The following is a 27871-nucleotide window of genomic DNA, read 5'->3' as shown; positions in this document are numbered from 1 at the left end:
GATTCCTCTAACAGCAAGCGAGAGATGGCAGTTCCCTTTTTGTAAGCAGGGGAACCGAGGCCCAGGACACCCTAAGGAGAGCAAATAATAATTGTGTCCAGTGTGGGCATGCGTGAAGAGACCCAACCGCAGTAAGCCATTCCATCCTTAGAGCAGCCCTAGGAGGCTGGCCTCACATTTATCCCCATTTTCTGGCTAGAATATTAAGTATCTTGAACAAGGCCATTCAGTGGTGTGGTCCAAGACTTGACACCAGTTCAATCACACTCAATTTTAGGCTTTCACGGGCTCTTAAGCCCTCTGCTATTCGGTGGACTCTGGAGGGTCAGCGAATCTCCCCCGAGCCTCTAGCATAGTAAGGCTGGCCTGTCCTCTTCCTGCGTGACCTCTACTACACAGGATACTCTGCAGCTTGGGGCTACACTTGCAGACTATTTTAAACAGCAAAACCACCAACAAAACCCAAAAAAATGCAAAAAACGTGGCACTAAACATATATGAGACACTTGTTTACAGTATGAGAGCTAAAATAGGAAGGCACAAAGTTGTCTTATTTGACCTCAGCTTGGATCCTCCATACCTAGCAAAACTAAAGCCTTTCCCATTCTGTGCACGTCCACAGAACGCACAGCACCTAACGTCAGTGAGCATTGGTTGAATAAATGAAGGAAGATGCGCCTTGCTCGGACGGATGCCCTGGTGCTGCGAGGGCGGGAGGGAGCGCTAACTGGGTCTTTCCCCTAACCTCATGCCACTCTTTCGCAGGACAAAACCCTCCCGGGCCCTCCCACGTGTCCTGCCATCGCCGAAGCGCCTCCGCTCCCCGTGACGTCACCAGGGACCGTCGCGTGTCGCCAGAAGCTCCGCCCCGGCGCTGACCTCATGACTCCGCCCCTCGCCCTGACGCCCTGCTCCAAAGCCTACCCGCCTCCTTCTGACAGACGCGCGACCGCGAGCTGCGGAGGTGTGCGTTCTTGCAGCTGCGGCCGCCGCGGGTGCCGCGGGGACGGTGAGTCGCCTGGGCCGCTGGAGACAGTTTCCGGCGGAGCCCCCCGGGAGCAGGGCTTGGCGCTCGCGGCGCTCGGTGGGGAGGAGGGTGACCTCGGACCGCTGAGCCCCCAGCCCCCGCCTGCGCGGTGCATGTCGGGCACTGTGGTCTCCCCGACCCGCGGAGCGCGCCTGAGGCGCACGGACGGACTACATCTCCCAGAGACCTTTGAGCGGGCGGGGGGCGGTGTGCGCGCAAAGCCCCGCGGGGCCGAGGGTCTCGCCCTCCCAGCGCCTGGACCCCGGCCTGTCTCGGCGTTGGTTCGGCCTCCGGCGCCGGGCCTCCCGAGGTAAAGGGTCCCCGGGAGCGGCGCAGCGAGCCCGTCGCCTCCTCCCCGGGCACTGATGCGATCCAGAGCGGGGTTTTGACGTCGCACCGTCGCTGGGTTGGCCGGTCACCCGCGGGGCTGCGGTTAGTTTGGCCAGGCCCGGGCGGGGCGCCGGGGTCGGTCCCTTGGGGGCTGCCGGCCCGCTCCTCGGGGTCCCGCATCTCCTGTAAGGAAGGGTGGGGAAGTAACATCTCCCGCTTTCCGCGGCGGCTGTTTCCTCGAGGAAAGCGGGTCGGGAGGAGGGTCCTGGGGACAGAGGAGCCCCTGCTGAGCTCCTCGGTGACCTTGGCAGGCCCGAGGGGCCCGCGCGCCTCTCCCTCCCCGCCCGTCCCCTCTCGGCGACGTCTGTAAATCTCTGCGCCCGCACTCGGCCCGCACGCGGCGGGGCTGACGGGGAGGCAGTGACCAGGCCTGGCTTCGGGCCCAGCTTCGTTGAGGTCGAGGACCTTGGTGTAGTTGCACCCACCGCGTCTTCGAGCCCAGCTTTGGGCACCTTTTCGTAGGTGTGTGCGTTTCTGTTTGTCTCTAAATGTTCCCAGGAGGCTTCTCAACAGGTGTCAGGTAAGGAGCTAGCGGCTCGGAGTGTCTCCAGTGTGGGTCTCAGATCCTCTGCCTCAGAATCACCAAGGCCTTTGTTAAAAGGGCTGATTCCTGGGCAGCTGCTCCCCCCGCCCCCCCCCGCCCCCGCAGGTTCTGATTCAGCAGTTATGGGATGTGGCCAGGACTGTATTTAATAAGCTCCCCAGATAATTCTCAGTCACATTTGGGGTTGAGAGCCTTTATCCTAAAGTGAAAAGGTTGGAGGTCCTGGAGCATAGCACTTATACCAGTTTTGTATGTAGAGTGGGACCTGCTGCTGGGCAGGCAGTGCCTAGGCAAGTGTGACCTCTCTCCTTGGCACTTTCTTACCTCGGGGCTGACTTAAGAGTTGGGTGGGGAGAGGCGTGCCAGCTCTGCCTTGTCTGCAGCCCCACATTTAATTAATGGAGAATTTTAAACATACATAAAAGTTGAAGAAACTTTACACTGAATGCCAATAGACTACCACCTAGAACGCACAACATTTTGTCATATTTTGTCTCAAATCTAACTCTTGTTTGTTTAGGTATGTCAAAGTAACTGTAGACATCAGTCTGTTCCCTCCCAAATAATTAAACGTGCATATAAGTAAGTAGACTCTTAGAATTTTTGCTTATTGTTTTTTAACCAGTAGAAGCCCTGGGTATTGAAGGGTTATCTCTCTCTCCCACCCCTGAGGAGCTGGAGGAGTTTGAAGGTTTTTCCATAGGATGGGCCTCTAGAATCAGGAAGGAACTTTACATGTGTTCTTACAGAGATTTGAAAACAGTAGGCCATGGCTCTGAAGTTACAAAGTGCAGAAACATGGAATGTGTGATGTGCAATAATACTTCAGGGAACAAAAACGTTTTGGGGAATGCTAATGAAATGCATCCCAGTAGTCAGATAGCCCCAGCAGGTCTCGGTGACATTCAATAATATAAGTTGTCAGCCTGCATACTCTGTTGCTACTCTTTACAGTTTAAGTTTGCCTGGTTTGAACCTGCTAGTTCCGTGTGTTTTCTCAGGCTCCAGGGGAGCAGGGCTGCATAGCCCCGTTGACAAGCTTTGAGTCCCTTGGGCTGAGATACTGTGTTCTGTAGGCATGAACACCAACCCTTAATCCTGTTTAGTTGTCTGAGAGGGAGAGGAGACAGGTCTGTAGAAATTCATCTCCAGCTTCAGCAACACTCTTCAAAGGGCATGCACATCTGTTTATTAATGGAGGACACAGGGAAATGTGGTAGAGTCATGGCACCTTATACTGATGTCTCTGTCCTTATGTGAAGGAAAGCCATCATGCTGGTGAGAAGGCAGCATGCAGGGGGAGCTCTGCAGATAATGTAGGCCCTTAGTGCGGAGGAGACCCAGGCTTGCAGGGCTGGCACGAGGGTTATTAGGCCTTCACAAAGGGACTTGGAAATGGAGTGTGCAGAATGGGAATGTGCCAGTTTCTAGAACCCCACAGAGGGCTTCCGGCTCCTCATCTCTGCAGTCAGGACTTTCCCAGGCATGTCTCCCCAGGAGGTGGTAGAGGCTGCATTGAAATTTAGTGCTGCAGAGGAGAGGGGGCCCTTGATCTGGGCCTGTGGCAAAGCCTCTCCCCCCAGAGAGGGCAGCCCACCCAGGGAGATGCAGGTCTGGTCGCTGTTGAGCCTGCAGACCAAGCCCCTCTCCTGCTCTGTGAGTTATCAGGTTCTGGTAATAAAGGTGAGGTCCTGGGACCAGTACTGTCTAGACTCGGCAGAGCACGTTGGAGGCACTTTTGTCGCTTCCAAGCTTTGTGACAAGGCGTTAGCCTTCCCAGAACCTCACTTGCTACATCTATGATAGGTGAAAAGCAACACCCAGGTGAGATGAAGACCTGTATCCGCTTGTGCGGAAAGATTAGCGTCCCCTAATGTTAGACAAAGTAAAACCAGCACAAAACCACGCAATGCAGGGTAAGGAAGTCCAGTGCCATTCTGACTGTTTCTATAAAAGCGGTTGTGATGTGTTTGGTAATGTCGGATCAGTTTTCCAGAAAACGTTTCTCATCATCTTTTTGGTGCTCCTGGTCTGTGGGTGCTGTGAGCTCCTTTGTGATCTGGCCCCTGGGTGACTCTGCACCATCGGTTCTAACCACAAGGAGTTGTCATGAAGGTCCAGTAAAAACTGGATGTGCTGGAAATGTAATGTGTTCCTTACGTGTTGATTCAGTCTGAATCCAGATCTATTCCAGTGTTTGTGTTTTCCCCTGAAGGAGAAACAGAGGAAGGCAGAAGTAGGTAGAGAAGGCTGGAGGGGTGTCCTGGGTTGGGGTTTGAGAATTCTAAGCCTTATTACTATGGGAGGAAGTGAAACGTGTCGCGGTTCTAAGCAGCATTAAGAGCAACAGTCTTACAAGCTGGGGAAGCAGCAGGAAGGCGGTTGCGTTTGCAGGGGCTGCTCTTCGGAAGTGCTCCAGGCCCACCTGGCAGCGCCCGCACCTGTGCTCGGTCCGCAAGGGTCCTTGCAGCAGCGGGGGGGCCACTCTGGCATCAGTCTCGCGGCCGAGGAAACAGTGAGTGAGTGGTTTACCGAAGATTGCCAGATACGGGCCCAGCAGGGCTGAAGGGAGTGAGGCTGACGGGAATGTGGGCTGTCCCCGCCCCATCGTGGAAATTGCTCCATGGAGTTGACTGTGACTCTAAAAGGGGGTCTTCTATCTGGATTTTTGGCCATAAACCAGGCACTTTCATCCCCGGAAGCCAGGGACTCCATCTCTGCTAAGGCTGTGTTCTGCCCCAGGGCTATGGGTGGTGGGCATTTGGGCAGGAAACAGCATGGGAAGCCTAGTTAGGCTAACCCCAACCCTCACGGACTCGTTTTTTCAATGCACCTATGCCAGGGGCTGAGTAGGGCCTGCAGGGTCACGAGTGGGAGAGCCCCCCCACCCCCCCAGCGTTCTCTGGGTGGGAGGTGAGTGAAGTGTGGAGGGAGTCATGGGGAAGGCTTGGGTTTGCTGGAAAGGCAGGGGTTGGAGGGCAGGGGGAAGGTGTGTGGAGGTTGGGGAAGGGTCTGTGGAAGGTCCTTTGGTAGGGGTGAGGTTTGGTTTCTTTGGAGAAGAGCGGATTACAGTCTGGGTGGCTGCAGTAGGTTGTAGTAGAGAGATATGAACGTGGGGCCAAGTCTAGACTCTAGCCTTTAAACCTTGAGCAGTAGATGAGTGGATCTGAGACCTTTTTGAACCATGGCATTGGCAGGACTTGCTGACAGGTCAAGGTTTAAAGGGCCAGAGAAAAGTCTGGAACATCCATCTTCGTGGCTGGGGTACTGTGAACAGCACAGGGCCTACGGGACAGGGAAGAGCCCCTCCCCAGAGTACCAGCCAGGCTGCATTACTTACCCACCCAGTGACAGCCAAGGTTTGATGTGCTGCTTGGGGTTGTGGAGACACTGGCCCCAAACCCCATCCCTGCCCTCTGGGAGTGACCACTCTAGCCTGGGGAGGCTGGGCCCTTGACCACAGTGTTCTGTTTCCCCTCTGCTCACAGTGACTCCTTTGTCCCAGACCAGGAATCCCTGCCCTCCTTCCTGCAGGACCCACCTGGTGCCTGAAGCCTCCCCAGTGCCGGGGCTCACAGACGCACCTTCTCTCACCGGGAGCACCTGCTGTCATGAGTTCTCGTTTGGGTTTTGCTGAGTATCTTTTGTAAATTCTTCTTTGGTGTGAGCTGGCTTCCTAGGTGGATCTGCAGCTCCCTGAGGGCCGGGGCCACAAAATGAGTGACCTCCATAGAGGGGCCCATGAAATGTTGGCTGAATTAAGGAGTCAAGAACCTGAAGGCTTTTTATTTTTATTTTTATTTTTTAAAATATTTATTTGACAGAGACACAGCGAGAGAGGGAACACAAGCAGGGGGAGTGGGAGAGGGAGAAGCAGGCCTCCTGCCGAGCAGGGAGCCTGATGCGGGGCTTGATCCCAGGACCCTGAGATCATGACCTGAGCCGAAGGCAGACGCTCAACGACTGAGCCACCCAGGCGCCCCAAGAACCTGAAGCCTTTTTAAACAGGTGGTTACTTGAAAGAAAGAAAAAACAAACTTGGATAGTGATGGCTCTGCTGAATAAAACTGGCTTTTCCTAGGCCTGGAAGAATTCTGTCCTGCTCTAGGCGAGAAGGCCCCCCGTGACCCCTTGTCAGCTCTTGGACTCTGGGCCATTCTGTACTGCCTGAGGCTCAGGCCTCATCTCTGTCCCTGTGTAGTCAGGCTCAGGTTACATGCATTTCTGTGTGCATTTACCTGCTTTATCTGGAGAGCGTATGGTCCACGCCATGACCCAGTTCTCTGTGGCTCCAGTCCAACTGGCCATGAAGAAACCATGCCTGCTGGAGGTGGGGGCTGAGAACTGACGGTCCCCCACCTCTAGCAGCCACCTCTTGATATCAGGACTTTGGGGGCCCACATTAGTACACCAGGCATAGGGCAGGAAGTGGAGAGCCAAGGGACAGCTGGACAGCCTGATTTCCTGAGCCCTCCCTCTCACTCGGGGAGTAAAGTGGACGTCCTTTAGCGGCTTGAGGACCTGGCCTCCCTTCCATCAAGGGCCAGCCCCACTTCCCTCAGCTCCTCCCACTCCTGGCACCCATGCTACCCAGCCTCCAGCTCCCAGGGTTGTGCAGGCATGTTCCAGGCCTCTGCACTTAACTCTTTCTGCCTGGACCTTCTTTCCACAGCTGTGCACGTGACCTGTCCTGTCTTGGCCCGAATGCTCCCCACTCTGAGAAGCCCGCCCTGTTGAAAATTGCATCCGTGCAGTGCTCACTCCCTTCCCTGCTCATCATTCCTCTATGGCATGTGTCACTGTCTGACAAACTGTATACTTGATCTGTTTCTGTGTTATAACCCCCAGCCCCCTGCAAATGTAAGCTCCATGAAGACAGGTTTTTCCCCACCTTCAGGGCCTGGGCTGATTCAGAGCGTGTGCCAGTTATTTATGTGTTGAGTGAAATTGCGTCCCATGCCTGCATTTCAGCTGTCCTGGCTTTGGAAGGGCTGGTGAAGCCCTGAGGGGTGGGGAGCGGAGTATACATGTGCTCTGGAGCTCCCTGCAGCACAGGTGAATAGAGGTGAATTGCCAAGTGAACATTCAGTGGCTAGGGTCTAAAGTCAGCTGGTAGAGCAGACACCTCATGGTCCAGCTGCCCTGTAGAGTCCTTGAGTTGCCTGTGAGCTCAGAGGTGTGCAGGAGCTGGGCCCTTGCGCAGACGGCGTGCGTGCCCCGAGTTCCGGTCCCCTCCCAAGCCCTGCCGTCCCCAAGGGAAAAGCAGGGGGCCTGGTCGGGCTCATTTCTTTTTTTTTTTTAAAGATTTTATTTATTTGTTTGACAGAGACAGAGACAGCAGGAGCAGGAACACAAGCAGGGGGAGTGGGAGAGGGAGAAGCAGGCTTCCTGCTGAGCTGGGAGCCCAATGTGGGACTCCATCCCAGGACCCTGGGATCATGACCTGAGCCGAAGGCAGTCGCTTAACCAACTGAGCCACCCAGGCGCCCGGGCTCATTTCAGTTGTTTCTCTTTTTTGTTCTGGCCACAGTGAAATCCATGCAAACTCCCTTGGTGGAATTCCAGTGTGCAAAAGCCCTTTGTTGGGAGTGTGAGATCCTGCTTGAGGATAGTTTGGAGAACGTGTGAGTAAAGAGACAGGGCTGAGACCAGTGCATCTAATGCGCGTGGGGCATGAATCAGGGCTCCTCTCTGAGCTGCTGGGCCCGGATCCTGTCAGAGAGCAGCCGGGGGTGGGCGCTGCTTGTCTTGCCCACCGCAGTCTCCGGTACAGCACCCTGCCTCTGGGGGGGCTTCAGGAAATGTCTGAAGAGTCATGAATGTCAGTTGAGACTTTGGACTTCGTGATCTCTAATGACATTTCTGCCTGGAAGGTGGTCTCTAGGTGTTTGAATCATAGAGAAATGGCACGTGACCATAAATAAGGCAACCCCAGATATTCCATGAGCTCTCGTTTTCCCAAGGAGAAGATCCAAAATAGTTCTTCTGTCCCAACTGGCATGAGTAAGCTCTCTGGGTCAGATGTGCGTTAGAGTGATAGGAATTTGAACTTCCATATACTCTTCTGTGTCATGTAATGTGAACCACTGACCCGATTTGTTCCTCACTCACACGTCCCAGAGCACTTTGTTCGCACTTTTCCCTTTCTCCACTGTGGATGTCATGTTGTGGTCATGGATGCCGGCCCCACGTGCTCAGCAGCAACAGCTTGTCCAAGTGCCCCCGGCCCCCGGGACGCTAGCACTGGAGAGCGTAGCCCCGGAATGTCCTCTTGTCTCAGGTTTTATTCCACTGGTCCTGCAACACAGCTTCTTACCTCTACGGCGACATCCAACCACTGCAGTGGGCTCCAGGAACAGTGGACTAATCTGCGACATGTCTGCTGGTTTTTGGCTTTTTTCTTTTGACTGATGCTATCCGGTGACCTCTGGAAGCCTGTCACACTGGTACTGGTGAGGTTGCTGCAGCTCCTGTTCTCCATCCAGCTGTTCTCAGTTTAACTGAGAGAACGCTCTGTAGCATGAAGGATGTAAGCGATGTACAGAAACGTCCTCACTGTTGGGCGGGGAGACCTGGGCCAGGCCCGGCTGCCGGCTGAGCTCCCCTCCGGGGCCAGCAACGATGCTACAGGGTTTGTGTCTGAAGTAAGATTCTTCCAGCTGGGTGGCCATGACCATAGTGGCCAAGTGGCTTGGTTGCACGTAGGGCCTCGTGCTTTTAGCTGGGTCAGAATGGTATGTCTTGATCTCAGATAACTGATTAAAATGGAGTCAAGCCAAAGACTGCTTTGTCAGCTTAGTGGAGGCAGAGGTTAGGATTTTTTCTTTTCAGGGCTTCATTTTGATTGCCTAAGTGATGGTTTTTGAGACTCATCCTGCTTCTAAAATTAGTGGGCCTTTTAGTTCCCAAGCCCTGCCCGCCTGACAGGTGCAGATGACTTGTTTCTTCACTAGTGGCTGCAGCTGTAGCTGTTTTCTTCCCTTTGCTGCTGCTCCTCCTCCTGTCTGTACTGCTTCCTCCTCCTGTGTCCAGCTCCGGAGGCCCTCCTGCCTGGGAGGCACCTCTGAAGGCGAAAGAGGTTCTGGACCACAGCTTGGAGGCCTGGGCCGAACTCCCAGCAGCTGCCACGGCTGGCGGCACCCCCCCAAGTGCAGCTCTGTCGCCCGGTCTGTCTCCGCTTCATGTGTGTCTGCTGGGCTTTTCTTACCTGCCCTCCTCTGCCAAGTGACCTCGTGCCGGCTGTCCACATAGGGTCTCCGAGGCCAGAACCACCTTGGGTGGTCTTTATGTTCCAGCTTTACAGATCTAGATCTTCAATTTTACCGGAGTACGGTGAGGTGACGTGGGATGGAGAACGGACGCATGCTACCAGACTCACATGAAACCAATATAAAGACCGTAACACCACTTTAGGCGAGAAAACTGGTAAATAGACAGTCCCTGCGTTTGCTTCTTGGACTATTGCTTTTCCCGGAGGGTATAGTCAGAGGCACCTTTCTGGACTGAGGAGGAATACACATAAATTTAACACAATTACAATGAGGCTTTTTTGGGAAAGAACCAAAGGAGCTGCCCATCCTAGAAAAACTAGAAACTACACATAACGGTTTCTGTATATGTATTTGTATATAAACAAATGATCCAAAATCTTAACACCCAGAGAAAACAATTAACATTTGGTGTGTAATACATATGTAAATATGTACTTTTAAAGTAGAATCCCTACACATACTGGTTTTACAGTGCAATATCAAGACCACTGTTCTGCCTACAAAAAGGGGTCTATATCGTTTTGGGGGTGAATACAATTACATTATGTAGGTAACCAGGGGGGTAACCAGTCCCTTTGGTGGAACAGAAGACATTGGTACATACAGACATTTGCCTGTAAATCTTTGCTCACATGCTCACTTAGCTCTAGGACAGATGTCTTGAAATGGAATTAATGAGCCAAATAGAATGTACAGATAGCAGAATTGTCCTCCAGAGTTGCCGCGCTAACCCGCTTTGCTGTGGTCCGTTGCTCTTGACACTCGGGGAGTCAGAGTGGTTGGCCAGGACTTTGACAAGAATTTAGCATGACGTAAATTGTTATGATTGTTGTCATCATCACAGTTCCTAGAAATCTTACTGCTTTTTAGTTTAGAACCATGCCTTGAGTCCTGTCTGCCTTTTGATTTTGCTTCTAAGAGCAACCAGTGTATTTTTTCTCTTTTTAAATTGTGTACTTCTTTCTCATGCTCCGCTTGCAACTCCTAAATACCAGTGATACAAGCAAGAATTTGTTTATTGAACACTGTGTGGCCGGCTCTGCGCTGTGTGCTCTTCACACACAACCCCACTCAGGCCTCATTATGGCTCTGGAAAGCTGGGGAGCCAGATGGCTAGCGTGGGACCGAGCACCTGGGCACCCGCAGGTGAGGATTCTGTCCTGTCAGCTGACGCCGTGACCAGGGCTCAAGCCTCCTCTTGGGGCCATGGGCTTGGGCTGGTGTAGTAGCTTCTTGGAGCCGTGATACCGATCAGGGAGGTGCGTTTGGGCCGGGTGGGATGAGAGGCAGATGGGAAAACCAGATCTGCTTTCTGGTCCTTTCTGTGTCTTACTTTAGCTTGTTTTGAAGTATTTAGAATTCCCACAGCATCAGATAAGCCTGTGTTCGTGTGTAAAAACAAACGGTTCATAGCCCCCGGTGATGCTGTCTGAGGGAGGGATTACCTCTCCGTCCTGCCTCCATCAGTAAGAACAATGGAAAATGGGCCACAGGCAGGATTTCCCAGGCCCTCCAGGGCTAGAACTTGGCAGCCCGAGGGCCTGCTCAGCGAACCCGTGTGGAGGCCACCCGTGTGGAGGCCCCAGTGTCGGCTCAAGAAAGCCAAGTCAGTGGGAAGTCCATAATGGGAGGTTTTCAGTTATGGACCACTTGTTGACATACCTTCAGCCTGACTAGCACTATTTCTAATGATGCCTGCTTCCTTCTTTGTTAATAATCTGGAAATTTACCAATCACAAGTAATTTCTGGCCATAGTGTGTTTGAGAATTGCTGGAAAACTAGCATTTCCGTTTCCCCTTTGATTGCTGGAATTAGGTCTGGCTGTATTTAGTAGGAAACCCGAAGTTACCGACTAAAACAAGTTTGTTTCTTTCTCACATAGAAGTTATGAGAAGTGGGCGCCAGGGTGGCTCAGTTGGTTAAGCGACTGCCTTCGGCTCAGGTCATGATCCTGGAGTCCCTGGATCGAGTCCCGCATCGGGCTCCCTGCTCGGCGGGGAGTCTGCTTCTCCCTCTGACCCTCCTCCCTCTCATGCTCTCTGTCTCTCATTCTCTCTCTCTCAAATAAATAAATAAAATCTTTAAAAAAAAAAAAAAAAGAAGAAGATATGAGAAGTGGTCACTTCAGTGCTGGCATGGTATCTCTATGGTCTTCCGGGGCCTGGGCACCTTCTGCTGTCCTTAGTATGGCTTCCATGCCCAAGGTCACCTCATGGTCAAGCATGGTTGCAGGCGCTGTCACAGATGTATTCCAGGCAGCAGACAGGAGGGCAGGAGGACGGAGGGTCCGGTCCGCCTGGCTAGGGTGGCACCTTCCTATCAGTCCTTACAGTACTCTGCTTGTGACTCATTGGCCGGAGTTTAGTCATGTGGTCACAGGTGACTGCAGGAAGGGCTGGGAGTGTCTTAGTCAAGACCCTGTTGCCCTGAATAAAAACGGAGTGTGGTGCTCTAGGTAGGGAAACTGAGGTTCAGAGGAATTCAGTAACTCGTCCAGGGTCATACAATCTATCATGGTGGGCAGGATGCCCGTAAACCCTGTGCTCTCAGACTTTATTGCTGGTCAAGAAAGAAGTTGACGGCTTTGTTCCTGAAGACTGAGTGGTTGGGGATGGGGGCACCACTCAGGAGAGTGGGCTGGGAAAGAGGAGGGCTGGGGTGCTGCTGTGGGGTACTGTGGGCTTCCTGGCCCGTGATTCTCATCCTTCCTCTTAGCTCAGGTCCCCCATGGGGGTCCATGGTCTGTGTGCTCTGGCGGAGCAGCCCCTGTGGCCAGGTGCCTCTGAAGCAGTCGGGCAGCTTGAGCGTGGGCTCCAGGCTTGTGACCTGCCCCTTCCCCCCCGCCACCGCAGCTTGAGCGTGGGCTCCAGGCTTGTGTCCTGCCCCCCCCCCACCGCGGGTGCAGCCTCCTCCCTTCAGTCTGTGGCTCACCATCCAGCCGCTCTTCACATCCCCTCCTTTGCCTGCTGGTCTCGTTAATCCTGCCTCCTGGCTTGCTTGGAGAGACGTTCCCTGATCCCCAGACCAGGGCCAATTTTCCTGTGCTTTCAAAGTCTCCTCCACCTCTGCACGCCACTGGTCACACTTTTCATTATGTTTGGCGTTTCTGGTGTGATGATTTAATGCCTGTCTCCCCCTACTTGATTTTAAGCATCTGGAAGGCAGGGATCGTGCTCTCACTTCCTGCCACACTGTACAACTACCATCGTGAAGGGACAGGTGGTTATTCCCAGAAGAAGCGCCGTCCTCCCTCCAAGGGCCTCTGTGAAGTGGCCACCACACAGACTGTTCTTAAATCCGCCCCTGGGAAGTTGGAGAACAGGACAGTACGTGGTGTTGCCCAGGGTGTCAGTGCCCATCTCTGGCAACCAAGTCCCCCAGTCAGCGACACCTCATATTGCCTGGTCCTTACATGGCTTCTGCACATCCGTGTCTCTGTTCTCACACGGGCCCCAGGGGTGGGCGGGCGGGAAATGGGTGACGCAGTCACCTGTGGGCCAGGCCTCCTGTGAAGGGACTCAGCAGGGGCCAGGTGGGTTCTGCTTCTCCCCTCCTCTGGGTGGCCAAGAGGACCCAAGAAGGTGTTTGGCTTTTACTCTGGACCTCCAACCCTTCCTGAGCAGTGGGAGGCTGTTGGCAGTGTAGAAAACTGTTTTTCAGTTTCCCCAACAAGTCCTGTCTCTGGCCAGACGCCTGGAACCTGTGTCCTGGGGACTGAGGAGCCCCCTGAGGCCCTCTGACATCCTAGCGCTGTGGCTGCTGGGAAGGTGAGTTCCTCTGGAGAGAGGCCCCTGGGAAAGGTGGTCCTGCAGTTGCTGTTGCCTGGCCACCGACCTGCCACCACGGTCTCAGGTAGACACCCAGAGTCTCGGGGCGGAGCGCCCTTGCCAGGGCCATTACTGACCGTGATGTTGCCCGAAAGGAGAGTCGGCCCTGAGGAGGATTGCTGGTATCTCTGCAGGAGTCGCGCAGAGCAGGTGGCCTCCACTTGGCTGTGTCATGGATGAACTCTGCTGGGTGGGCCGCTCAGGTGGGGTTTGATTCCAGGTCCCCCCGCATCCTGTGAGGAGCACACACCAGGACCCTCACAGCTGGGGGGGGGGGGCAGAAGCTGCTGTGGCAGAGGCCTTGGTGCCTGTTTTGTTTTCCTTCCTGTTGGAAGTTGGTCACAATAAATGGTGCTGTCAGCAGGTGCCATTTGTCCCGTGTTCTCATGTGCTGGGTCCGGAGCCGCTGCTCTGGGTATTTCGCACACACTAGTTATTTTAAACCTTGCTCCCACCCCTGGAGGTAGGCCTGATCACCTCTGCTTCCAGATGAGAGAGTCTGAGGCTCAGTGAGGTCACGCAGCTACAAAGTGGTGAGCTGGGTCCGAGCTGGTCCGATGCTTCCTGTCAGGCCGGGCACACCGCAGCCGGGGCCGGGGCGCAGCACCAGCAAGCTCAGAGGCTCACCGGCCCGGGCCGCTCTGGGTGGGTCTCTGCGGCGTCGGAGCTCCTCGTGGTCTGCGGGGCTGCCTCTAGCACAGCAGGGGCGGTGTCCTGGGGGCTGCCGGGGCTGAAGGTCAGGACTCTTTATGGCAGTGCCCTTCACACCGTGTTGGCCGCCACACCTGTGGTGCAGAAGCAGCGAGGACCGAACTGCTGTTTGACTTAAGGCAGAGGCACCAACCTGGGCTCGTCATCTTTGTGATGATGCTCATCACACTCACAGGTCTCATTTAAGAAAAAGCAGTAAAAATGATTTACTGTGTTAAATCATCTTGACCCTCAAGTGCACATCTCTGCTATTCTGTGTGATGAAACATGAGACCTACATCACACACCTGTGGAGTATGACAAATGCCTCAGGGAAAGCACATGCACAGTTGTTTGAATTGTGAGCTGAACTAGCTTTCTTGTGAAGCTCCAGATTTACTTGAACAACTCACACACAAACTGTGGTTATTCACACTTGGGGACTTAGTGGACATTCTCTTGAAAATGAACAGTGAGCCCACTACTTAAGGGGAAACCGCTGACCTTTGTTTTTGTAAATGTCACCAATGATAAATTTGTTAATCTACTTGTGGCCAGTGATGAAATTGGGAACTTTCAAGGGAAAGTTAGAATTTTGGGAAACTTGTATCTGCCACTGCGAGCTTGACAGCTTCCCAGTAGTTAAAGACTTTTCCGATGAGATTGGTGGTGATGCTAGCCATGTGATTTGAGTGGGGGGAATATTACATAAGACACATCAGCGCTGTTCTGTCTTCATAATCGGGGCTCATATTGTGAACCGATGTTTTCCAGATGACCCACGCGTGCTGTTAGAAACCATGCATGGGTAAAAGCCATTCCAAATGCAAGGTAGACTGATGAACTGTAACATAACAGGAGGAAGAATTCATTAAGCATTCAGATTCCATATTGCAGCTAACCTTTGAGACACTACCCCGGTCGGGTTTGGGTGTGGTATGGAAGAATGTCCACAGTTACGTACCTGAAGAGACTCTTCAAACGCCCCTCCCATTTCCAGCTGTTTTCTTTGGGAAGCTGGGTTTTCTTCACGTACTTCAACCCAGACACCGTAGCACGACAGACTGGGTGGAGGAGCAAATAGGAGAATCCAGAGGGAAGTGAAATGAAAAAGGGTTGCAGAAATGAAAAACAATACCAGCTATCTCATTATTACAGTTGTTTTGGAAGGTAGTTATTTTAACTATTTATGCTGACATGTAATGAGTTTATTGATGTTTTTAATGAATTAATACTTTTTAAAAGCCCTCATTTTTTATTTCTAATATGGTAGGTATTGATAACCCACAAAAACAAAACCTTTTTAGAGTCCTCAATAATCGAGTTTGTAAAGGAGTCCTGAGACCCAAAACATTGGGGAACTGCTGCTCTAGCAGATCCTGGGGGAGACTGGTGTCAGAAAGTCCTCCTTCGGGCGCCTGGGTGGCTCAGATGGTTGAGCGTCTGCCTTCGGCTCAGGTCATGGTCCTGGGGTCCTGGGATCGAGTCCCGCATCGGGCTCCCCACTCTGCGGGGAGCCTGCTTCTCCCTCTGCCTCTCTCTCTCTCTCATGAATAAATAAATAAAATCTTTAAAAAAAAAAAAAAAGAAAGAAAGTCCTCCTTCCAGGCACTGCCCTCACTGCCTTCTGCCTTCACCTCTGCCTCATCCCCCTGGCACCCCACCTCGGCCCTCCAGGAGTGCTCACTCGTGCACAGATGGAGCTTAGCATCGGACTGTCCCTCCCTGCCCTCTCGGTCTCACCTGCCTCCAGAAGGGAGTGTCAGTGTGTGTCCCTGGCAGGTCATGTGTGGTGCGGCAGAGACCGTGGGGGCAGGGTGGGTATCCCTTGGCCGTGTGCGGGACCGTTCAGATTGCAGAATTGGGTTTGCAGCTGTGGCTGCAGCGGGGGAGGAGTGTCTCCTGCTAGCCTGGGCCCAGGCCTTCCCAACTCCCATGGGCAGCCCACCTGGGCTGCCATAGGCTGCTGCCAGTTGGCCCAGCTTTGGATCAACAGCAGCTCTCTGCAATGAATGATGAATAGTTGGGAGCCGAGCAGAACGCCAGAGGCCTTTCCCAGGGCCCCGAAGTCTTTGCTTTTAAGTCCTCTCTGGGATGTGGGGAGGGCGGGGGCAGAGGAGAGCCGCTGAACTCGGTGCACCAGGAGGTGGAGACCCCCTGCCTCCTCTCTGTCACCAGGGATCGAAGCTGCCCATCTCAGCTCTGTCCTAAAATTGTATTCTTTTCAAAAATTTTAGTTCTGCAAATACACAGATACCTTTTTGTTTAAAATACGCGTGTTTAAGTCTGTAATGACAGAAATCCTCACCTCTCTTGACCGTTGGCTGCCAAACTTCAACCCCAGAGACGATGATTCTTGTCTGGGGTGTTTCTTCCCCATCTCTTTTATAACCGTGCACACACACAGAACTATCCATATCTGGGTGGGTTTTGCTCTTGGGGGGATGTAATTATAATTCACGTGCCATACAATCCACCCTCTCAAAGTGCATAGTTCAGTGGCTTTAGTATGTTGGAAGAGCTGTGCTGGCATCACCACTAATTCCAGAGCCTTGTCATCCCCCCCAGTAGACTTGTGTTTGGACCCGAAAGTGCTCTGCTCCCCTGCCAGGTACTGGGCACCTGCTGTTGTCACTGCTCTGCACGCAGCCTGGCCAGGAGGCAGGGGTTCTAGTCCCAGGTCCCAGGAAGACTGAGGCTCAGGGAGGGTCCGTGACTCACCCAAGGCCACCAGCTTCAAGCCCAGGGCTGTCTGACTCCAGAGCGCCACACTCTCCACGTGTGCCGTTTTCCCATTAACTGACGACTGACATGGGGCAAATCCTTGCCTTCCTGTCCTCGGAGCTGTCGTCAGTAGCTGCTTAGAGTATTGTGTTGGATGCAGACGGGGCCTGGGATGGGGCAGGGTGCAATAAGGCAGTTTCACTTGTTTCATGGCCCCACACCCTAAAACCCATAGTAGGCACCTCAGGACATCATTTCCTTCCTCACACCTGAGGAAACTCACTCCTGGTCCCACCAGCTCATCCGAGGAGAAGGGCTGCTCTGTGACACGGCTGAGGGTGGAACGGGGCTTCCAACATTGGGATGTGGAGCAGAAGTTTACATTCTGCAGTGGACCTGCGCTGAGTGCCGAGCAGGGCCTGGCTCTAGGGGCTGCTGGTCCAGCAGGTGGCACTCAGAATTCTGCTGGACTGGGACGCCGGCGGGGCTCAGTCGGTTAAGCGTCTGCCTTCGGCTCAGGTCATGATCCCAGGGTCCTGGGATCGAGTCCCACATTGGGCTCCTTGCTCAGCAAGGTGCCTGCTTCTCCCTCTGCCTGCCTCTGTCTCTCTCTCTCTGGTAAATAAATAATATCTTAACAAAAAAATATTTAAAAAGAATTCTGCTAGACTAAGGAGGGGAGCTGTGGGCAGCTTTGCGGAAAAGGGCCTGGCTCTATGTCTGGCACACGTGTGTGCTGCCCGCAGAGGCCCCAGCATCTGCCGTCCTTGGGAAAGTGAGATGAGATCACAGGCAGTGGGTCTACAGACAGATGTGAAGACAGGCTTCATCTTGTTTTAGGGTGACTTGAATAATTCTAAGACCACAGTGGGTGCTAGGCTGTGTTGGTTGTGGGCATAAGGAGCCGGTTTGGGCCTTAAGTGGCCCCATTCTGTCTCCCAGGAGGCTAAGGAGCATGTGCAGGCCTGCCCTTGCTTCTCTTTTGCCAGAGACCACTCAGGACCCTGTCTCCTGGGCATACCACACCCTGTCCCTTGGGGCTCCCCTAAGTCTGCCCCCAGATATCCAGGGCCTTACTGTTCCCCATGGCAGGCTATGGCCCTTTCCATTCTAAGGGTTTTCTTGCTAATCTGGACACAGGCCTGTGGTAACAGCATGGAGAGGCTGCAGGCACAGGGTATCTGTTGGAGGCCACAGCACCTTCTCAAGTGTCTTGAGCCTTCTAACTCATCAGCCACCTGGCCCATGCTGCCTCCCTGCCCTAGCAAGGGTCAGGACCATTACTGGCAGGCTCGCCTCATCCTGAAAATGCAGTCCAAGAGACATTGATCTCCTCTGTCAATTTGACCCCTGAGGCTCCTGTGCCCGGGTGCCATCTAGTAACCTCCACTCTTCACACATTTCCAGATACTGATTAGTTTCAAATAGACTTCCAGCCTCTGGAAAGCAGCGGTCTCCCAAGGGCCAGTGGCTTCTAAAGTAGGAGCCATTGGGACTGGGGCGGTGGCATATCACTTTTATCCAGGACTAAGTGGGAAATTCCTCAGCATCCCCAAAACTGTGCTGAAAACTGGTAAACAGGAATTTAAAGCTCAAAGAGAAATCATTGAAAACACCTAAAATGCTGATTGTGAGGCCGTGTGACCCTGGGTGTGACATGAGCTGTGTTACCTTCTCTAAAGTGAAGATGTTAGTAGGGCTGCCCTGTAGAGCTGAGGACGACAGTTGAACACCCGTAGCAAGCACCCCAGGGGTGTCAGGATTATTGCTTCTCTAGGTGTCCCCGGAATACATAACCCTTGCAGCCTGCGTGGGATGAGCGGCTGACCCGCGTGCCTGCACTGTTCCACTGTGACAGGAAAACTTCATGTAAGAATCTTCCTTCTTGGGGCGCCTGGGTGGCTGTCGGTTGGGCATCTGCCTTTGGCTCGGGTCATGATCTCAGGGTCCTGGGATCGAGCCCTGAGTGGGGCTCCCTGCTCAGCGGGGAGTCTGCTTCTCCCTCTGTGCTCTCCCTCCCTCTTTTTCAAATAAAATCTTTAAAGAAAAAAAAAATACAAAACACTTTTCCTTCTTGTGTAATGTGCTCTGGCTCACTGAGAGCACCTCTGCTCCCGTGTGGAGTGCAGCCCACGCCCTGGTGTTCTGGGTACCCCCCTCTGTACCCTCACACCTATGTGCTGCTGGGGTCAGCACCTCGTTGGCTGGCCAGCTGCTGAGCAGTCAGCTGGATCTCCAGTTCTGAGAACCAGAAGTGGCAACACCTATTCATGCATAAAATCTTCTGGGCCCCAGGGCAGCCCTGTTCAGGGCGATAGACCTGGGAGGGTTTTCAGGCGATTCTCAGTTTCTTCCCACTTCACGTCCAAGGGATGGGAACAGGAGGCTGAGAGGCCTGTTTTGGCTTTCCGGGGCTGCACGCTGACTTCACTGACGCTCCCAGGACTGCAGGCCTCCCTCTCCTCTGTGGGGAACTGCGAACCGCGGGGACTTGGGTCTTGCAACCCGTTCCGTAGCCTCTAGTTACCAGAGCGGCAGCGCCTGCATAACAGCAAAGCTGCCCGGGTGCGGTCTCAGCTTCCACATTTGCATTTGTCGTGTCATTTGAGCAGTGTGCATTTTTATTGGAAAACTGTTTTGCTTTTAGATGAGTGATTTTTTTATTTTTAAGATTTTGTTTGTTTATTTGAGAGAGAGAGAGCACAGCAGGGGGAGAGGGAGAAGCAGGCTCCCCGCTGAGCAGGGAGCCCAATGTGGGACTTGATCAGGACCCTGCGATCATGACCTGAGCCGAAGGCAGACGCTTAACTGACTGAGCCACCCAGGCGCCCTGACGTGTTTGGTTTTTTTTTTTTAAAGATTTTATTTAGGGGTGCCTGGGTGGCTCAGTCGTTAAGCGTCTGCCTTCGGCTCAGGTCATGATCTCAGGGTCCTGGGATCGAGCCCCGCATATCGGGCTCCCTGCTCAGTGGGAAGCCTGCTTCTCCGTCTCCCACTCCCCCTGCTTGTGTTCCCTCTCTCGCTGTGTCTCTCTCTGTCAAATAAATAAATAAAATCTTAAAAAATAAATAAATAAAGATTTTATTTATTTGACAGAGCGCACAAGCAGGGGGAGCGGCAGGCAGAGGGAGAGGGGGAAGCAGCCTCCCCGCTGAGCAGGGAGCCCCATGTGGGGCTCAATCCCAGGACCCTGGGATCATGACCTGAGCAGAAGGGCCAACTTGTAACCAACTGAGCCACCCAGGCGCCCTGATTTTTCTTTTTAAAGATGATAGCATTCTTACAGTTTTTATTGCACCTTAGACAACATAGTTTTGTGGCATGCCCCATGGTTTTATATCGGGAGGCACTTGGGGAACTAGGGGTTGAATTCCAGAAAAGTTCACGATTCATTCTTCAGAAACCTCTCTCCATTTTTTTCCCTAAGATTTTACTTAGAGAGAGAGAGCATAAGCTAGGGGGAGCGGGGGAGGCAGAGGGAGAAGCAGACACCCCGGCTGAGCAGGAAGCCCGACATGGAGCTTGATCCCAGGACCCTGGGATCATGACCTGAGCCGAAGGCAGACGCCCAACTGACTGAGCCACGAAGGCGCCCCAACCTCTCCCCTTCATACTGAAGTGTCCTGCCCCCCGTCTCTGCCACAGTTGACAGCTCCAGAAGGCAGCTGGAGGATGGGTGTGGAGGGGAGGGGAGACAGAGGAGCAACAGGGGTGCTGGCCGAGGGAAGCTGTGGAAGCAGGTGGTGGCCCAGTCAGTGGCTGGCGTCCATGTGGCACACATCAGTGCCTGCTCTAGGTACAGAGGATGGCTCAGCTGGGTGGATACCACGGAGGGCTTTGCCCTGTGTGCCAGGCTTGTAACATCATTATGATGGCAGAATTCCAGAAGTAGAATCTTGTGCTCTAGGAAACTGGAACTAGATGTGATGTTGATGAAAACGCAGGCCATGCTTGCATCCTCAGAGGGTGGTGCAAGTGGTATGTGCCCTCTGGACACGGAGTGGCCGGGAGGATCCAGGCTAGTTCCTCTCTCCTAGCACCGGAAAGTGCTCCAGTGACTCACCAAGCACAGTGCACCTTTTCTTCCTGGCAGGATTCCTGGTGAGCCAGGGCTGAGATAGACAGTGGTACCACCTGGGGCATCCCACGTGCTGGTAGGGTAGGAGTCCGTGACAGGTGCTGGCCCATATTCTAAGACACTCAGCAGGATACAAAGTTTCCCGTGGAAGCACGACAAGCCTCTTTTTCTGCCATCAGGAGGGTGCCTGGTGGGCTGCCAAGGATCTCCAGGCCCAGCACACACAGCCAGTCTTGCCTGGAAGGGGACTTTGTGTGATGTCCTTGAGAGGCTCTGTAGCTTCCCTTCATCATGCGCTATTGAAATTCACCTGCAGGCAGGGGTGGGTGGGAGAGTCATGCAGAGTCCTACACTCAGCTCTACCTCTTTCTCTGACATGCCACGTGACCTGGGTAAGTCCCATTTTTTTCTTGGCTTTCATGTCTTTGAAGGATTATTGTAAGTAGCAACTCAGAAGAGACGCTCATAATATATACAAGCACTTGTGACATGTTCTGCTTCATGGTGGTCAAAGAAGTAAGTACCGACTGTCATTTTAATGTTACAAATTAGTGATAAGAGTAGTATCCAAAGTGTCTACTATAAATTGCCATCATCCTTCCCAAAGGCACAAAGTGGCCATACCCTTTGACCTAATTTCATTTCTGGCAAGTTTAACGAAAGAAAATGATCCAAGAAAGGGAAAGAGCATTAGCCAGAGGTTTTCCCTGTTGGTGGTGGTGGGTTTTTTTTTTTTTTGAAAGTAGCAAGCATTCTAAATGCCTTAATAAGGGTTGGTCACATAAACAGTGATGAGCCCATTTTAGGGAATATTAAAATTGATGGTCATGGGGTCTTGCAAGATGGACAAAATATATAGGACATGATGTTAAAACTGTCACAACAGCAAGTATATAAAAATATATGTGACTTTCTAGAGGGGAGGGGGGTGGGAGGATGGGTTAGCCTGGTGGTGGGTATTGAGGAGGGCACATTCTGCATGGAGCACTGGGTGTTGTGCACAAACAATGAATCATGGAACACTTCATCTAAAACTAATGATGTAATGTATGGGGATTAACATAAGAATAAAAAAAAAAGAATGAAAAAAAAATATACGTGACTGCATACAGACGGGCAGGGACATGCAGGGAGACTAGCTGCATTAAGGTGGTGAGATTGGGCAATTTTATTTTGTTTTTTAATAAGTTTTATTGACATATAATACTCCACCTACCATATGATTTCCCCATTTAAAGTGTGCAAGTCACTGGTTTTTAATATAATCACAGAATTGTGCAACCATCATTACAGCCAGTTTTGGCACATTTTCATCACCCCCAAAGGAAACCCCGTATTCATCATTCTCTGTCTGCCCCCACCCCCAAGCCCATGACAACCACGAGTACGCTTTCTGTCTCGATTCGTCTGTTCTGGGTGCCTCACGTAAGGAGCACACCACATGTGAGCTTTCGTGTCTGGTCTCTCTGAGCAGCCCGTTTTCCAGGTTCGTCCAGACTGTAGCAGCCTCATTCCTTGTCATGGCTGGTACGTTTCCACTGGAGGCGTACAGCTATAGTTTGTTTATCCATTTGCCAGTGGTTGGACACCTCAGTTGTTTACACTTTTTGGCTACTATGAATAATGATGCTGTGAACATTCATGTACAAATTCTTCTGTGGTTTTCAGTTCTCTTGGGTGCGCACCTAGCAGCGGAACTGCGTCACGTGGTAACTGTGTGTTAGCAGGGGGACAGCTGCCGGCCATTTCACACACCCCCACCCGCCCCCAGCAGTTGGGAGGACTCCTGTGTCTCCGCATAATACTTGTTATTTTCTCACTGTAGCCATTCTCATGGATATGAAATGGTACCTCATTGTAGTTTTGATTTGCATTTCCTTTAGGCTAAGTGTTCAGCTTCTTTTCAGGTGCTTATTGGGCTTTTTTTTTTTTTTTTAAATCTTTGGAGAAAGGTGTATTCAGATCTTTTGCCATTTTTTAATTGGGTTGTCTTTTTGTTAATGAGTTAGAGTTCTTCATGTATTTTATTATTTATTTTTTTAAAAGATTTTATTTATTTATTTATTTGACAGAGAGACACACAGTGAGAGAGGGAACACAAGCAGTGGGAGTGAGAGAGGGAGAAGCAGGCTTCCTGCTGAGCAGGATGGGGCTCGATCCCAGGACCCTGAGATCATGACCTGAGCCGAAGGCAAACGCTTAACGACTGAGCCACCCAGGCGCCCCCTTCATGTATTTTAAATACAAGTCTTTTAGCAGATAGATCTGTAAAACTTTTCTGCCGTTCTGGGAACTGTCTCCACTTTCTTGATGGTGCCTGTTGAAGCCCAAGTTTTTGTTGTTGTTGTTTGTTTTAAAGATTTTATTTATTTGAGTGTGAGTGAGCAAGATCAGAGCAGGGGCAGAGGGAGAGGAAGCAGACTTCCCCCTGAGCACAGAGCCCGATGTGGGCCTCGATTCCAGGATCCTGGGATCACAACCTGAGCTGAAGGCAGCTGCTTAAACAACTGCGCCACCCAGGCACCCCGAAGCCCAAGTTTTTAATTTAGTGACATTCGGTTTTTTTCTTTATTTGCTTGGATTTGATCTCTTGGGCCCTGCCACTGATCTGTGACATTTAATAAACATACTGACTCCAGGCTCCTTCTGCTCCGGTGGGGTTCTGAACTTCCCTCTAGCGGGACTCTCGGATGGAGCTGCCCTAGGAGAGCTGCTGTCACTGGGTGTCAGAATTTGTTCTGATTCATATTATTTTCAGTTAAAAAAAATCAACTGAGCTTCACTTCAAAATGCTAATTGCAAACCTTCTATGCTGAATAGAGTGAAAGGAAGTGCCTAGCTAAAGACAGGATGCTGACCCAAGGCAGGAAGGCCCCTGGTTTCCTGTTTCTCCCCCAGGGCCCAGCAGCAGGTGCTCAGTGAGCCTTGGGAGGGAAAGAGATGAGGGAAATGTTTCATTCCGCATCTTCCTTCCCACCCTGTCCACCACAAAAACGGGGCGGGGCCCTGCGTGCACAGCTGGCTCAAAGAGCTGCTGGGGTGGGGAGAAGCCTGTTCTCCTTTCTTCCTGCAGTGGGTGCAGGTCTGTGGGGGCTGGTGTGAGCCTGGAGTGCACAGGACCTGCAGCTGTGAGAGGGGAAGCGGAGCTGAGGAGTCGATGGGCAGGCCGGCTTGCTGCTGTGCCGGCGGGAACCAGCCAGATGGGGTGGGGTGTGTTGGCTGCGCCTCTTGCTCTAGTGCTGAGGCTCTGCCTGTTGTTCTCCCCCCAGAACAGCTCCCTAGAGCCCTGCGTGTCTGCTCAGGCCGCCAGTGGAAGGAGCCTGTCCTGCCTTCCCCTTCTGAGTACTTGGGATTTGAGGTAAAAAGTCTCCCACAAGCATAGTGCTCTGGCACCGAGGCAGCCTGCTGCCCTGGAGGGAGGGTCCGCCTTACCAGCTTCTTTCCTCACAGGGCACCCTTACCTTCTGGCTTTGACACAGGAAGCGGGGATGATGTGGATGGTGGCGGCTCTGGGCCTGATTATCCTTGCTGATGGTAGGATATCTCCAAGGCCTAGAGGGAGCCCGATGACTCTAAACTGCTCTACTGAAGGAATCTGAGCCAGTCCACAAGCCCTGTCCCCCACCCAGAGTGCAGAGATTGACGAGGACTAAAAGGCCACCTGAGCTGCTGGGGCTCAGAGAACTGTCACAGACCTGTGCTTGACCAACATGCAGGGGCTGGGAGCTTAGTTCATGTCGCGGCTTTCCTTCCAGGTCCAGAAGCAGCAAAGATGTCCAACGAGCCACCCCCTCCTTATCCTGGAGGTCCCACAGCCCCCCTTCTGGAGGAGAAGAGTGGAGCCCCACCTACCCCAGGTAGGGTTCAGTGTTCCTGATGGTCCTGTCCCTTGTGCCTTGCCCGTCCCCGCTCCTAGGAGCTGGTGCCTGGAGCAGCCCTCCCAGGGACTCCGCAGCCACTGCCCTCTGAGCTCCCTCTCCCTGCCCTTCTCTGTCCAGGCCGTACCTCCCCAGCTGTGATGCAGCCCCCTCCGGGCATGTCGATGCCCCCTGCAGACATTGGTCCCCCACCCTATGAGCCACCAGGTCACCCAATGCCTCAGCCTGGCTTCATCCCCCCGCATGTGAATGCAGATGGCACCTACATGCCTCCAGGTAAGTAGGAAAGGGGAGCACAGGGGTCTGCCCGGTCCAGCATCCAGCATGTTATCTGGGCTGTCGTCCAGCCTTTGCAGCAGGTAGGTGGTCTTCCTGCCCAGTGTTTTTTCAGGGCTGGGGGCGTTGATTGTGGGTGTGGATGGAGGACATGGGAAGGTGTCCTAAAGCAAAGCACTGCTGTGCAAGTACTGTGGGCAAGCCACATGAGCCCTGGGCCCTGCTGGGAGGAGGGCTAGCTCCTGGGAAGGCCCCTAAGGCACAGTGGCAGGTGCTGACTCGTGGGTGCTGTGGGGGCCTCTCCCTGCCAGGGTCCTGAATCCATGGGGGAGGCCTGGGTTCCTGCTCAGCCAGCAGTTCTTGAGGACTCCTCAGGCCAAAGAAGGGCTCAGGGCTCTTGCACAGGTGGCCCCAGGTGACGTGGGCCAGTCCCTGGTATTTCAGTGCAGGATCTGACACTGGTGGGGCCGAGAGCCCTGTGTGCACAAGAGGAGCTGGGCTGGTGAGTGGCAAGGCTCTCCCTCCTGTGGTTGAGGTCCCCTGCATGTCAGAGGCAAGGAGCAAACACATCAAGCTGAGACCGAGGAGAGATTAGGCCTTCTTCCCGGCTCTGCCATGTCTAGCTGGGTCAAGTAGCTTCTCTATCTTGGTCTCACAGGGCTAGGAGAATGTAGATGGTCGCCTTGGCCCAGGGCCGGGTCCTGGAGGCCTCCCCTTGTATCCTAGGGGCCACATGGGGCAGGTGGCAAGCCAGTAACCTGTCTTTACTCTGTCTTCTGTGCCATTCCAGGTTTCTACCCTCCTCCAGGCCCCCACCCACCCATGGGCTACTATGCACCAGGGCCTTACCCTCCAGGGCCCTATTCTGGCCCTGGGGGCCACACTGCCACAGTCCTAGTTCCTTCAGGGGCTGCCACCACAGTGACAGTACTGCAGGGAGAGATCTTCGAGGGCGCCCCTGTACAGACAGTGTGTCCCCACTGCCAGCAGGCCATCACCACCAAGATCTCCTATGAGATTGGCCTGATGAACTTCGTGCTGGGCTTCTTCTGCTGCTTCATGGGGTAGGTGATGTGGGTGCTTGGGGGGGTGGGGGCTGTGCCCACCGGCCGCCGAGCTGGAGTAGGCCTGCGTGCCCTCCGTGCCTTCTCTTCTGACCTCCCCGTCTTCCCGGTCTCTGATTCAGGTGTGACCTGGGCTGCTGCTTGATCCCCTGTCTCATCAACGACTTCAAGGATGTGACGCACACATGCCCCAGCTGCAAAGCCTACATCTACACGTACAAGCGCCTGTGCTAACGGAGCCGGGACTGGACTCCCTGCTGTCAGTCTGGCCCCCTGTGCTTTTGCTCCCCTCGCTCAGTGGCTCGCTTCCTTGCTCCCACTTGGGGGTGGAAGCCATTCCACCAGTCCCTGGAAGTCTCGTCCTCTTTGGCTTGCCCTTCCCTGAGCATCTGACTCTTGCGGCAAAAATCCTGATGGATTTAAGGCCAAGGGTCAGCAAGTGGCAGGGGGATAGCACTGAGCCTGTGTGTTGCTGGTTTGGTTGGTGTTTGTGATCAGGAAGAGAAGCTGTGAAGGGTCTCCTTGCACGGTCTCCCTGCTGGGGTCTCGTTCCTCCATTTCTGTACAAAGTATAGATTTGGTCCTAACTCTCCCTGGAACCACAAGCAGCCAGAGCAGACCTGGGGCCTGCAGACCTATAGCCACAGTTATTTCTGATCTCCTGGGCCAAGAGTCGGGGAGTGGACCCAAGCAGGACAGAGTCCTAAGGCCTGGCTTTGTTCCTGGGGTACTAGAGGTGGACATGATTAGAAGGATGACTCTGGCTCTTAGAACTCTCAAACTCTTAACACCCTGTCCAAGTGCCCAGGAGTCCCCTGGGGTAAGGGAGAGAGGTCAGCACATCTGCAAGTCGTGGGATGAGTGGTTAGGCCCCAGCTTGCTAAGAAGGGACTTGCTTCTGGCCCCCACCCAGCTCCCTTTCTGGCCACCCCTCCACAAGCCCCCGTCTTTGCTAGGGCCAGAAGGAATGCCCAGGAGCCTAACCCATAGCCATACCATGTCCTATGTATGGCTATGTATCGGCAAGACCTTTGCCCAGTGGCTGGTGTGTCCCAGCTAGGACTGGAGATGACAGAGAAGGGGCCTCCTTGCAAGCACACTCAGATTCGTCACGCACGCTCCATGGATCCTCTTCTCAGTAAGTGCTGGGCCCTGGGCCCTGGCTGACTTGCTGTCACTGTGCTTGTTTCAACAGCAGGTACTGCAGCAGGAGCAGCTGTGGCACTGGACTGGGACAGGCCGGGGACAAGGAAGGAGCAGCCCCAAGTGGCGGAAGTGCCCTGGTGGACACCTGCCCTGGGCCTGAGCCCACACTGTATTTCGTGAATGGCTTGTCTGTGAACTTGCTCACGTGGACCGCTGTATCCTGCTGCCACCCCTCTCCTGGTCTCGCACTGCCACTGCATGGCCTCCTGTCACTGTGAATCATGGCTGGTCTCAGTTTGTAGTTTCTCATTAAATTGGCCCTTTCACTCCCCTGCCCTGGGCCTCTGCTCTCCTGCCTGGCTTCCTTCTTTGACGGAAAGAGGGTGGGGGCTAGAAGTGGTCTAAGGGCAGGGGCTTGAGTCCTCTGGGTCTTTGTGCTTGTGCTGCACTGACTGCCCAGGGATGACACTAAGTATCTGATTAAACCACACCCAAACCCGGTGTGGACAAGCCGTGGGGTTCTAGCCGTGACTGGGTCGGGGTAGGAGTTGGCTTCACTGCGCTCAAAGGGCACCTTCCTATCTCTGACACTGGTTTCACCTATCTCCATGCCACGGCATCTGCCCACACCGTCTGCAGGCTGGAGCCCCCTGGCTTTAGCTCAGGGTCATCCCACCCTGCAGGCAAATACCCTTGCTCCCTTAAGCAAGACAGAATCACTGGGGCTGAGGCTTCTGGTCTGAAGGCTAATGGGGGGCAGCTAGTCAGCCCCTAGGTTCTGAGCCAGCTCCACCCCTACTAGCCCTCATCTGAACTGTGAAAAACGGGTAGGCTTGGTCAGTAGTCGAAGACAATGTTTTCCTCGCCATTTAACCCTTTCCTGAATAAAACTTTTGCAGATCCTCAATACATAAAACAAGAAACCGATTCCTATCAATAAAAATATTTAAGTTCA

The 27871-nt window shown here is 53.3% G+C and overlaps 1 protein-coding gene across 11 annotated transcripts; it reads left to right on the top strand.

The window, feature by feature from the left end:
• Positions 1 to 900: 900 nt before the first annotated feature.
• Positions 901 to 27871, top strand: CDIP1 (cell death inducing p53 target 1). 11 transcript variants are annotated; one of them, XM_035022168.1, is made up of 7 exons: positions 927 to 1009; positions 23822 to 23910; positions 24003 to 24086; positions 24308 to 24409; positions 24551 to 24706; positions 25497 to 25770; positions 25893 to 27871. In XM_035022168.1, the coding sequence occupies exons 3-7, from the start codon at positions 24041 to 24043 to the stop codon at positions 26002 to 26004; spliced, it is 690 nt and encodes a 229-aa protein (XP_034878059.1). In that variant the 5' UTR covers positions 927 to 1009; positions 23822 to 23910; positions 24003 to 24040; the 3' UTR covers positions 26005 to 27871. The 11 variants fall into 11 exon arrangements, with proteins under 11 accessions (XP_034878057.1, XP_034878056.1, XP_034878059.1 ...); XM_035022169.1 differs by lacking the exon at positions 927 to 1009 and adding an exon at positions 1058 to 1337; XM_035022170.1 differs by lacking the exon at positions 927 to 1009 and adding an exon at positions 1362 to 1459.

Source organism: Mirounga leonina, unplaced genomic scaffold, assembly GCF_011800145.1.
Source record: "Mirounga leonina isolate KUSES-001 unplaced genomic scaffold, KU_Mleo_1.0 Mir_175, whole genome shotgun sequence".
In the NCBI taxonomy this organism is placed as follows: domain Eukaryota; kingdom Metazoa; phylum Chordata; class Mammalia; order Carnivora; family Phocidae; genus Mirounga; species Mirounga leonina.
Note: the sequence above shows the minus strand (reverse complement) of the source record. Positions and strands in the feature narration are given on the sequence as shown.

What these genes read in the sequence shown, in the direction of transcription:
- CDIP1 (XM_035022168.1), top strand. Translation starts at nt 24,041, where the DNA reads ATGATGTGGATGGTGGCGGCTCTGGGCCTGATTATCCTTGCTGATG. An exon ending in TGGAGCCCCACCTACCCCAG is followed by an intron (nt 24,410 to 24,550) that starts GTAGGGTTCAGT and finishes TTCTCTGTCCAG; the next exon opens with GCCGTACCTCCCCAGCTGTG. An exon ending in TGGCACCTACATGCCTCCAG is followed by an intron (nt 24,707 to 25,496) that starts GTAAGTAGGAAA and finishes GTGCCATTCCAG; the next exon opens with GTTTCTACCCTCCTCCAGGC.